Genomic DNA, 12,683 nt, shown 5'->3' on the forward strand with positions numbered 1-12,683 from the left:
GTATGCATTTCAAGTGTACAATTTGATGAGTTTTGACATGCATATACCCGTGAAGCCATCACCACAATCAAGAAAATGGGGGGGCTTCCCTGGTGGCGCAGTGGTTGAGAATCTGCCTGCTAAGGCAGGGGACACGGGTTCGAGCCCTGGTCTGGGAGGATCCCACATGGCGCCGAACAACTGGGCCCGTGAGCCACAGCTACTGAGCCTGCGTGTCCGGAGCCTGTGCTCCGCAACAAGAGAGGTCACGATTTAAAAAAAAAAAAGAAAAGGGGCATTTTCATCATCTTCCCCAAAGGCTTCCTGAGCTCCTTGGTAATGTACTCCTCCCTCCACTCCTCTTCCCTGGCAACCGCTGATCTGCTGTCTGTCACTGTGGTTTGCATTTTCTAGAATTCGGTATAAATGGAACATACTATATGTCCTCTTTTTCGTCTAGCTTCTTGTACACATCATAATGATTTGGAGGTTCATTCACGTTGTTTTTTGTTTCACTTTTTTTCCCCTTTCTGTTTCTGTATAGTATTCCATTGTGTGGATATGTAACAATGGTTATTCATTCACATAGACATTTGGGTTGTTTCTAGCTTTTGGCTTTACAAATAGAGCTGCTATAAACATTCTTATACAAGTGTTATATGGACATATGCTTTTATTTCTCTTGGGTAAATACCTAGGAGATGAATTCCTAGGTCCTATGGTAGGCATACATTTGATTTTGTTTTTTAAACTGCCAACCTATTTTCCAAAGTGTTTGTACTGTTGTGCATTCTCCCCTGCAGTGTGTGAGAGCTCTGTTTGCTCCCCTTTCTCACCAACAGTTGGTATGGCTCATCTTTTTAACTTTAATGATTCTATTTGGTGGGTTTGTATTTCATTTACTTATTGTCTATTCACGTTTTTTTTTTTTTAATTTTACCGGTTCCTTTTTATTTTTAAAAAAATTTTATGTATTTTTTGCCTGCGTTGGTTCTTCATTGCTACACGTGGGCTTTCTCTAGTTGCAGTGAGCGTGGGCTACTCTTTGTTGCAGTGTGCGGGCTTCTCATTGTGGTGGCTTCTCTTCTTGTGGGGCACTGGCTCTAGGCGCGTGGGCTTCAGTAGCTGCGGCGCGTGGGCTCAGTAGTTGTGGCTCACGGGCTTAGTAGTTGTGGCTCGTGGGCTCTAGAGCGCAGGCTCAGTAGTTGTGGTACACGGGCTTAGTTGGTCTGCAGCATGTGGGATCTTCCCGGACCAGGGATTGAACCCGTGATCCCTGCATTAGCAGGTGGACTCTTATCCACTGCACCACCAGAGAAGTCCCCTCACATGTCTTCTTTTGTGAGGTTTCTGTTCAGAATTTTTGCCCAGTTAAAAAATTTAGTTATTGGGACTTCCCTGGTGGCACAGTGGTTAAGAATCCGTCTACCAACGCAGGGGACATGGGTTCGAGCCCTGGTCTGGGAAGATCCCACATGCTGCAGACCAACTAAGCCCATGCACCACAACTACTGAGCCTGCGCTCTAGAGCCTGTGCACCACAACTACTGAGCCCACGTGCCACAACTACTGAGCCTGTGCGCCTAGAGCCCGTGCTCCGCAACAAGAGAAGCCTCTGCAATGAGAAGCCCACGCAGCAACGAAGACCCAACACAGTGAAAAATAAATTAATTAATTAAAAAAAAATTACTTGTTTCCTTATTCTGATACATGTCCTTAGCTGAGGTATGTGGTACAAATATTTTCTCCTGGTTTCTTGGTTAACTTTTTGTTTTCTTAATGGTCTTCTTAGAAAAGTTTTAAATTTTGATAAAGTCCAATTTATCAATTTTTTTTACTATTTATGCTTTTTTGTTCTACCTAAGGAACGCTTGTCTTCCTAAGATCACAAAGATTTTTCCCGTGTTTTCTTCTAGGAGAGTTTTTAGTTTCACGTTTAGGGCTATGATCCATGTGAGTTAATTTTTCTGTAAGATGTTAAGGTGAATATTCATTCTTTTTCCATGGAGAGATCTAGTTGTTCTAGTGCCGTTTTTTTCAAAGGACTTACCATTTCCCAAGAAGTGCCTTGTCAGTTTCTTTGAAAATGTTTATAGATGTGGGAAAAAGGTATATGCAAGGTATATTCAGATACTTTATCTGTAACTCGCAGTAGGATACCAGAGTGAAAGAGTGGGCCAAGCATTAAAAATAATTTATGTGGTTACGAATCTCTTATTTTCATCAAATATAGTTTTAAATATTTCTTGATGTCCATTCCAGAATGAATCGAGCAATTCCCTTTGATTCTAAAACCATGTGAATGGTAACATCCATATTACGGTAGCAGAAATCATTCCACCCGTCATTTAAATATAGAGGCTTTCTGGTGAAGAGCAGCTTTGTTCCAGATGTCTGGGTTTGGTAATGTTCACAAATTCCAGAATTTTCCTTAAATGATGCAAAATGAAAAAACAGCACTCAATTTTACTCAAAAATCCAGATCTATAATATCGATAAAATCTCCATAATTTAACTTTCTATATTAGGAGTGCCGAAATAAGCTAATATTTAATTTTGAGACAAGGAAAGAAATGTAGAAAACGAAAACCCAATGCCTATGAAAACAGACATCTAAAATTTTAATGATTTGAAAACAGCCTGTATATACAATGTGGGAGAGAGAGATACAGATTGAACATTTTGGTTCGGAACACGTGAAATGCCACCACTTTGCTCAAGTCTGTCGTCTCCTAAGAGATGCACATTAGACAATGAAATCTACAAGGACACTTTTCAGCCTCCTCTTCGTTGATTTTCAGCAACCTGCTTCTTCCTTCGTGCACACTCTCTTTCTTGTAACAATACAGCTTCTTCTGGCACAGCAGAACGTCAAGAACTACAAGAGCGGTGGTTCTGCAAAGCACTTCTAGGGTAAGTTTCACTGATCATTTCGTATCCCACTTAGATCATGCATCCTTCTCGCCTAGATCCTTTCCTGTTCCAATGACTTGGTTGTTTCAAACAAGCAAGCTCAATTAAGTCAAGGCATATATCGCAAACCAAAATGTTTTCCAGTTGGCTGGAATAGCATTATTAAATAAAAACCGGACTGACAGACCGTAATTTGCTCCTTGACTTGGCAATATGTGACTACATTCACCCCCTGGGGTAAGAAGCGTGATGAATCTGACGGCTTGTGTGTTTGTGCTGTGCCAACCCCAGCAGGTACGAGAGGACAGACTGTGGAACGGACGGATGCTGTGCCGAGCTGGGAGACGGTCGTGAGCAGTGTGCACAGGGTCATTGTCCAGACAGAGCTGTGACGCCTAGATGGGCTCCATACAGCTGCTCTGAGTGCTGGTCTGCATTTGCATGTTTCAGGGAGGCTACAGGATCAAGCACCGGATTTGCTTAGAGTGGGATGTGGCCTGTGGCTCTAATGTTTCGGTGATCAAGGAACTGGCCAGTTTCCCTCAGGTAACGGGGTAGTAGCACCTAAGGGAATGTTGAGAGTCAGAAAGGCCCCTGCTTACAACTGGCAGATGGGACCATCCTTCCTTTTGTGGATGGTCATAGTCTGATGTGTCTTTATGAATTCCTGCTGCAAATAATATATTTTTTTGCAAATCTAAAAACATCCTTTGGAAAATCGCATGGCCGAGTCACTCATAAATGCCAATGAGCAAAAAGCCCTGCGGAAACACGTCCTCTCCATGCTGAAACAACCCTAAGTGGGGACATGGCCCCTAAGTACACGTGTCACTCCTCCAGCACCTAACACGTCAGAGTTTGGACTAACGTACACTTTCTGAAACTTTCTAAGAGGGCTTTTTCAACCAGAAATGAGGCATCTTGCAATAACGCGCCCAAGATAGCCAGTTTTGGAAGGGGTTTCAAAAACAAAAACAAGGCATAGCATGCCTCCTTACTGGAAGGTGCACACCTGCAAATATACTGTGCTTCCCAGACTTGGGAGTGACAGGCTCAGAATAATCGCTAGTATATGTAGAGCAATATTACAACCAGCTGGTATGTTTTCTAAAAAAAAAAAATGCAGCATTAGGAGGTGCTTACTAAGGTGCTTCGTAATTCATGGTTTTCAATGGAATGTATCAGACAAACATCTATGAACGAACATGAACACACAGTCATACACACACACGGACAGGATTCTGTACAGTTGACGTCTTAGATGCTTAGATGTGTACACAAGAACCACGCAGGAAAAAAAAAAGTTCCCCTAGAGTTCCCTGAATTTCTGAATGTCGTCTAACCCATCAAGTGTTAAAATATTTCATTTTCATATAAAATATCTACAAAAATAGATAAGATTTACAAAAACCAGAGAGTATTTCCAGTTTTCCTCAGTAATCCAAGTCAGTCTCTCTTTTGCTGCTCAGAATGTCGCCATCTCCAGCAAAGAGCGCTTGAAGAGCTGCGCGTTCCTGGACAGGTCGGTCACCTGGTGGACCATCTCCTGCAGGGCGGAGGTGCTGGGGTAATGGAGCGCGGCCGTCTTGGTCGCCAAAACTATAGTCTTGAGCTGCTCGCAGAGCTGGTTGCTGGAGTTCATCACTTTGTTGCGAACGTCCTGGGCGGCCACCTGCCTCGTCAGCGTGTCTCCGATGAACACCAGTTTGTGGGCGCTGAGGATGACGAACTTGCTGTGCGCCACGAAGATCCGTGGGGGCTGTGCCGAGCTGAGGCAGCTGAAGAGCGCGTCGATGGCGTTGAGGAGGGAGATGTAATGGGTCTCACACTGGTCGTAGTAGAAGCACAGCAGCTGCCTGTCCTGTGCGCCCACGCCGCTGCTGGTGCTTGGGAGGCTCTGGGAGGGCTTCCACTTGGAGATGTCGTTCTCCACGGGCTTTGTGATTTCTTGTTCCAACAACTGGAACTGACTCAGCTGCAGGGAAGGAAAAAGCCGAGTTTGTTAAGGATGAGGCGATGTGCCGACATGGAAATTAACCAGGGCTCGCAGTTAAAACGCAGGGACCTTCATCCCAGTGTGAGGAGCTTATTAGATGCCAAGGCTTGTCCAGTCGCCTGGCTTTCCTAAGTTGTGAACTGTACAGGCTGACAGAGGATCCCTGAGGAGTCCTCCAGCTCTGACTTCTGTGATCGGACACGAGGGGTCTCTTCTCTCCTCAGGCTGGAAGGCAGCATAGGGTTTAAACCCAGCTCTGTTACCCACACCTTTACGAAGGTTAAATGAGTTAATATTTGCAAAGTGCTTAGAATAGTGTTTGGTATAATGGAGACTCTAGGTAAATGTTTATTACATGTTGAGAGGTGGCCAGGGAAAAGCAAACGTGGGGATCTCTTTGTCAGGTCAGTCACTGACAGTCTGCTCCTTCTGGGGGAAAGCCTTTGTCCCTTCAAGGCACTTAGATAAATGACAATCCATGACCCTTTTCTATTTCTCCTACTCTTTCTGTCCAGATTTATAAATGTTATTATCCAGCACTACAGGATAGACCACTGCATATGAATACATGTGCACTGTGGAAGAGAACTTCTCTAAGGGAATCTGAACGCAGGCTGTGCATCATAACACTTAGCCCCCCAGAGCGGTCGAAAGGAAGGGGCCTCACACAAGGTCAGACTCAGTGTTAGCTTTCTCCCTTCTCTCCTCACTGCCCCCAGCTGGTGGATTATTTAAACTGCAATGATAATAATTTCCAGCTATTGCAACAAGTGTCAGGAGAGGCTCTCTTTTACAGGCAAAGACTATCTATCTGTGACCGGAGTTTAGGACTCAGTCTTCTGCCCTGAAATAGGGTTGAGTCTGAGCAGGGTTAACCTCACTCAGCTTCTCCCCTGAGAAGTGCACAGCGAGCTTTCCTTTTCTGTAGACTCTGTTTTCTTCTTAGGAATTACTATGATTTCAACAAGTTCCCCAAAGCCCTGCAGTCTTACTTGGGCAAATGCCAAAGCAAACATAAACAGATACAGGGCGATGCTTCAAGATATTCCGCTTATGCTTTTCCAAGTATGTTCATAAATATATCATCTCATTAGGTCGGAGGGGAGAGGGACTTTCTCATTTTATAGAGAAATAATGGAAGTTCAGGGAGGTTAAGTGACTTGCCTGAGGTCATATGATTGATTGGCCAGAAAGCACAGATTAGAACTCTGGTTTCCTGAGTTCAGTGCGCCATTTCATGTCCCTACATGCCATTTCAGTTCATCCTAAAAGGCCTATAAATCCTGCATCCATTTCTCGTTATTTTTGTGCCCTTGTATTAGCAATACCCATTATTATTTGCCCCACTCATGCCCAACTTTTGAATGAAACTGCCTTGCCCAAAGCCCTTAGTAAATGGACTTGGATATATTTTGAAAACACTGGATCCTGCCCTCCTCCCCTTAGATTGGACCAAGAACAGCCAAGCCACAGGCTTGGGGAGAGACAGAGATAGAGATGATAGGGACAGAGAGACAGAGGGAGATAGATAGATAGATAATGGCCCAGACTCTTTTTTAAGGAGTTTGATAAACCACAAAAGGGGCTGACTATTAGCGAGGAAGCTGAGATGAAAAACTATATATAGGAAAGGCTCTGAGTGTCCAGCTGTGAGTGTCCAGCTGTGGGTTCTGTAAAGTTACAGGGGAACCATATGAGTAGATAATCAGAGGAAACTACCAGAAAATAGAGGCCAAGGAAGTCAACTTAGACACCAAGTTAGTCCAGGAAGGAGAGGACACTGACAGTCCTAGTGCCTTAAGACATGGCTATAGCTTCATTTTCTGTTCTCGGATTCCCCTATTGTGGCTTTACTACAAAACCTGTTTGCTTGGGCCAGCTTGAGTGCGTCTTACTCCTCGAGACCAACCGCCTTAGCCCAATAGTCTTAATATGTTAGATGTACAGGCTTAGCCTGGAAAAACTGTATTTGGACATGGTCCAGGTACACCCAGCTAGATTACTAAGGCCATAGTCCTTCTCTTTGTTCTTATACCCTATTATGTGCCTTGGAGCTTGTTTATGCCAAAGTGTACTGGGAGGATCAAAACCATGATCTTTTGAAGTTATAGTTTCCTTATTAAGTGGGAAATCTTTTCAATACCAAGTAGTTTTTGTTCTGATCGAACGTACCTGATGATGTTCCAGCTGCATCTTGTTCTGTTTGATGATATTTTCTTTTTCCAAGAGCTCCTTCTGTTGCCTCTCAAACTCCTCCTTACCCTATTATTTTCCAACATAAAGAAAACATGACGTCACCACTAGGATTCGCTTATGCTAACAATTTCATTGACAGACACGTGAATACTCTTCCATTTTCCGCTGCCTTGGCAATTTCCCGCATGCCCAGTTAGGCCCTGTGAACCCCAGAAAGGGCTTCTCGGCCAGACTTCCAGAGTCACTGTGCGGATGAGAACCGAAAACTAAAACCCATTTGCATGTGGGGTGTCATGCTGTCCGCTCCACTTTACCGTTTTTGGAGGGTTAACCATGGCCCCCTTCAAACCTCCGTAAGCGGTACTTTTTCTCAGCGCTCTTTTCTAATAGATTATATGCAAACCCATAAACCCCCTAACGGGGGTCTAAACATGGTCCACATTGTATTTCTAGTTTCTTTCAATCATCTACAGCTCTACACCAAATTAGCATCTCCCAAGAGGCAGAGTTGGACAACCAGCCAGGTCAGTGTTTAATGCCTCGGTCTACTCTCTCCCCATACTTCTTTTCAGCACAAGGTGTGGCTCTGCTCTCCCCTCCCCAGTTGTAGGCAAAGGAACTGTGTGTAATAATCCTCAGGAGACTTCGTGGCTGTCAGTCAAATGAAAAGAATGGCAGAATAAGATAGTGAAGCAAATTCTAAATAATGGATCTTGTAGAATGTTTTAATCCCCCGAAGGGAAAGCTGTCAGGATCCTGAGTCAACCTGGTGGAATTTCCACCTGGAGGACACAGACTGTGACGGCCCGATTTCCCTATGCCGTTAAGTTCTAGGTCAATTGGCAAATGCCCAGTGCTCTTCAAGGTCAGCCTATGGTGGGGTTAAGTTTCTCTGTGAGTAATTCTACACACATACACAGTATAGAGCTGAAGGGACCTTAGAAATTCAGAGGTTTTCAAATCTTTTTCCTTAACCGTGAAACACCCCTCGCCCTACTTCTTTTTTCCAAAGAAAGTATCGTGCAGAACCGTATCATGAAATGCAAACAGAAGTGGAGCTGGCATGTCTATTTGCGGCCCGCTAACCTACTTGGGGAGTCTCCTCCTGCTCGCCTGAGGCATATCTATCAGATCTGATCCACCCCCGCACTTCATTCATTCTGCAAATGAGGCAGTGACATGAGGTTACAGAAGCTGGTGACACAGTGTCACGGAAAAGTCTAGAGGACTCAGGACTCTCAGGCCAGTATTCTTCCTACTGGACAGCATTGCCTCTAATCTGTGAATCATTCATCGTGTTTCTGAACATTAATCTTGGTCTCGGCTCTGGTAGTCTAGCTACCAGCCTTATAGGCATGAGCCCCAGGCCCCTGCATGTGAGTGTAGGTGCCGTAGGAGTCTGGTTCTTTACCTGGAGGTGGACATAGTCGTAATCATCCATCCAGCTCCGTTCAGAGCCGTCACTGCTGCTACAGTCAGGGGGCTGGTCCTTGCCCAGGCTTGGGGGCAGTGGCTTGTTGAGGGCTGGAGCCTTGTGGTCCCCGGGATGCAGCCGCTGTACCTGGGAGCTGGCGTGTGGGCACTCCGCGGAGTTCGTGATGCTCTCAGGCCCGCTCTTCCCATGCGAGCTGCCAGGGCCCGGCTTGAAGAGGGCCTCCGCGTTGGTGTTGATGGTCGTGGTCAGCTGCTTGGCATCGTCTGGCACTGTCTTTGCCACCATCACGAACCGGTCCAGGTCATCCCATTTGTTTTGGGGCTTGTTGACGGCCAGAACGTTCAGGGACCAGCTGCACTCGTTTAAGTCATGGCTGGTCTGGCTCAGGATCTGATGGGAGTCCTCCAGCCTCTGGAGCTCCCGCTTCATCTTGTTGTGGAGGGGGGGCTCCGGCAGGCAGGAGGCGTTGGCCGTGGCCCCCTTGGCGAAGTGCAGGTAGTCCCTCAGGGCCAGCTCCACCCTGTCCACAGCGGCGCGGACCTCGTTGACGTGTCGCTCCATGTACCCGTAGCCCCGCCAGTCGGTGGTGACCAGCGCCATCAGGCCCGAGACGCCCATCTCCAGGGCCTGCTGCAGCCGGTGGAGCCTCTCGATGGCCGTGTCTGGATCCAGGAAGAGCCTTCTGTCCTGGGACGGGGAGGCAGACAGCGAAGATTCCTTCGAGGTGGTGGAGGACGTGGACATGGTGCTGCCGGTGCTGGAGAAGGACAGCCGGTTGATGCCGTCCACCACATCCTGGGAGCCTTTGGCGTCCGGCGGGTTGCGCAGCGGCACGTCGTAAACCCCGTCTCTCTCTTCGAGGTTTGCTTTCCCGCCGGCTTCTGCTGGTGGTGCCAGAAACTGGACCCCCCGGGGGACATCGTAGGCGTCGTTCTGGGAGCCCCCGGGCTGGCGCAGCTGCGGGGCCGGGTGGCTCAGGGAAATGCTTTGGTGTCTCCGTGGCGCCAGCTCCGCTGCAGCGTCGCCATTATATTTAGCGTGAAGGTCCTTCCCCAGGGGCTTGGTGCCGGCTGGGGGGATGTCATAAACGCCCTCGGGTCTGCCGTCGGGCCGGCTGGCGTGTCTCATCGGAGGGGGGAAGTCGTATTCTTTCTCCCTAAGCCCGGCCTCATCTCTGCAGGCAGGAGGTGGAATGGCGTATCCCTGAAAAGCAAGTGGAGAGCGAAGCTGTTATTCGCTCAGTTGGCTCACGTGACGGTGCGGAAGCTGAGCGGTACGTCAGGATGAGGGCCAGGTGCTGCCTCCCTCTCGCTCGCCCTCCACCCCTAAGCGTCTCCCTGCCCTCACCTCCCCCGCCCTTTGACAAGTGCATCCTCCCCTGGCCTCCACGCTGCGCTGCGTGGAACCCTCCTGCCTGCGCTGCTCTCCTGGGCCTGCGTTGCTGAGCGCCTCCTGGGGCTCCTTCCTCAGCTGCTGCAGGCTGGGAGGGCAGGTGATGCATCAGCAGCCCCGGCCAGGCGTCAGGAGGCCTAGGGTCTCTCCCGGACCTGTCAGCCGTGTGCTGCCCAATAAGCCGCTTCAGTGTTCTGAGACACGGTTCCCTCATCCGCAGAATCAGGATAACTGTACTTCCTGGGCAGAATGAGTCCGATGCGTTAGCCCATATATGTACGGCCTGAGTAAGCTGTGACACCCTATATAAACGTGAGCCATATGAGATACAGCAGTCGTTGCCAAACGGAATTGATTACCTTCTTATTGGCTCTCCTTACCGACTCCCCATTTTTTTAGTGTGGGCCCCTAAATATGGAATTCCTAGAATTATCTTTATTGCCGGTTCTTCCTCCCTCCCCCCTTCTCTTCCCTCCCTGTACTCTCACAAAGGCTAGCTTCTCCTCTTTGGTTTGTTTATCCCAGTACACACACGCACACACGCACACACACACACACACACACACACACACACACACACGTTTTTTGCTGCTCTGTAGCAGCTCACTTACCCCTTTGGTAGGAGGGATGTCATAGACCCCTTGAGGTTTTATCTCTCCCACTGGGACTGAGAACACGGGGCCTTTCACAGACGACGGTGGGATGTCGTACACCTGAAGAGAAACACCCCCCCAGAGTTACCCGGCACGGAAATGGCTTATACGTGTCATTTTTTATGTACTAAGCTTTTAATGACGGATTTATTTACCAGGTTATGTGTTCCCTTGCTCTTCGGCTGAATTCTATGTAATAAAGGATTGATGGAATTTTTCTTTTTCAATTTTGTATTCTTTGACTTAGACTGAATATAAAAATGATCTTACGTAAACTGCCTGCACTGTCTGTATTTTAAATTGTAGGTTAAATTTTACGCTGCCTGATAAATTGATAAGCAATAAGAGCTTTGTTAGATCAAAGCCTCGATGCCCTACTAAAGCAAAGCCAGAAAACATACCTTAAAACATTGGCTAAAACGGCCCCTGGACAGACAACCTAAATAAGGCGTCCCATGACCTGTACATATTTTGTGAACTTCCCTTTCCTCTGTAGCCCTGAAGCAAAGCCGCCCTCTTCCCCAGTGACCACATTTCTGGTACGCACCCCGTGAGCGGTCTGGGAAGGAGGGACATCATAGACGTCCTTTTGGTATCTGGATGGGTACTCGTACACATAGCCGTGGCCTGTCCTCATCGGCGTGATCACCTGTGGACAGGAAGACACGGGGGTAAAATTCCAAGCCGAGTCCTGAGGGCATCTCCTAGCCTCCTAATCAGACACTCCACCCTCATCTTTCACCCAACTAAAAAGAAAGAAAGAAAAAAAACCCACAACACACACACACACACACACACACACACACAAAGAAAGAGGGAGGAGACAAAAGGAAGGAGACAACGGTAAACTTTTAAATCCCTCTTGAATCCCAGTGAAGAACCATTCCCTGAAATACCTCTGTCCCCATTCCTCGTGGTAACAAAATCACCTCAAAGTTAGTCAGATAAAGTCTGAATTCCCAAAAGGTACTTGAAAGGAGAATCATGTTTGAATCATGAAAGTGCTAGATCAACCCTTTGGAGCATCAAAAGCACAGCATTTAAAAAAAAAAAAAAGGCTCTGAAACTATTTGTAAATAGAGTTCGGCCACTTAAAATTCCTCTCATACCTTCCCCAGGAAGCCTCTTCATCTGACGTTATTATGATTATAACTAAAATTCCATAGGCCACTAGAGTACTTTTATGAAGGTTCACACAGCGCTGCCCTTAGAAGCCTGCAGGAGCTTTCATTTTAACGAATGAAACACATGAAATACTGAGTCTGGGAGCCGACCAGGAAGAGAGCTGAGGTCTAATCATTTTCCCATTTCCACCGGGGAAGCAAACATCCAGACGGTACCTACGTCCAAGTGATGTCAAAAGTCAAGTACACTCATCGCAGCTCGAGCATCTGGAACCAATGTCAATGAAACAAATCTCACCCGACAGGCTCGCATTTTCATATCTACACACTTCATTGTGTCCTAAGCACAGGTAGAGAAACGACTGGAACTTAAACTCCTCTGAAAATATATTTAATCCCCCCAAAGCTTCTAAACGACTAGGGTCTTGTTTCTGCCTAACCCCTGTCCCCCGAATGCTAACAGCACCCACCTAAGTATTGCTCATGACATTTGTGAGAACAGACACTGCAAATTAGGAAGAGTTTGTTGTTCTCTAAGAAACCATCATCTTTTATCCTTTCTCTAATGTGAAAACTCTGGCGTCAGGCTGCCTGCAAAACTATGCAAAAAATGCTCATATCCATCTTACCCCGAAATGGATGGAACTCAGCCAAATGCACCAGTGCCCTTCTCCCTGGGGGCTCTAAATGCCCGGGTTCAATTTGCTTTTAAATCCCTGGTGCTTGTAGCTGATTATGGCTTGCAATGAAGGTAAACGAGATTAGCATGCAGCCACCATCCCATCCAATCTCGCCACTGCCTCGGGTTTGAAAAAGGAATCTCTTGCTTTAAGGTTTGTTGGCATGCAACATACAGAACCAGCTTACAAAGTGGCTACTGTGCTGTGCAGAGCAAATCTTCCTTTTTAAAGCAGGCTGCTCTTTGCTCAAGAAAGATACACTGTGTTCCCAATGCCCTTATATAATTTTTTTCTTCACTCGCTATTGTCCAGGAG

The 12,683-nt window shown here is 47.0% G+C and overlaps 1 protein-coding gene across 3 annotated transcripts in view; it reads right to left on the reverse strand.

Moving 5' to 3' along the window:
- Window positions 1-4,240: 4,240 nt before the first annotated feature.
- Window positions 4,241-12,683, reverse strand: part of NEDD9 (neural precursor cell expressed, developmentally down-regulated 9) — a 187,318-nt gene continuing 178,875 nt past the window's right edge. For all 3 annotated transcript variants that reach the window (XM_060023642.1, XM_060023644.1, XM_060023643.1), the window contains 5 exons: window positions 11,112-11,213; window positions 10,523-10,624; window positions 8,496-9,722; window positions 7,061-7,150; window positions 4,241-4,867 (listed from right to left, as the gene is read on the reverse strand). In XM_060023642.1, coding sequence (XP_059879625.1) covers window positions 4,358-4,867; window positions 7,061-7,150; window positions 8,496-9,722; window positions 10,523-10,624; window positions 11,112-11,213 — 2,031 coding nt within the window. In that variant the 3' untranslated portion in view covers window positions 4,241-4,357. The remainder of the gene's footprint in view (window positions 4,868-7,060; window positions 7,151-8,495; window positions 9,723-10,522; window positions 10,625-11,111; window positions 11,214-12,683) is intronic.

Source organism: Delphinus delphis, chromosome 10, assembly GCF_949987515.2.
Source record: "Delphinus delphis chromosome 10, mDelDel1.2, whole genome shotgun sequence".
Lineage (NCBI taxonomy): Eukaryota > Metazoa > Chordata > Mammalia > Artiodactyla > Delphinidae > Delphinus > Delphinus delphis.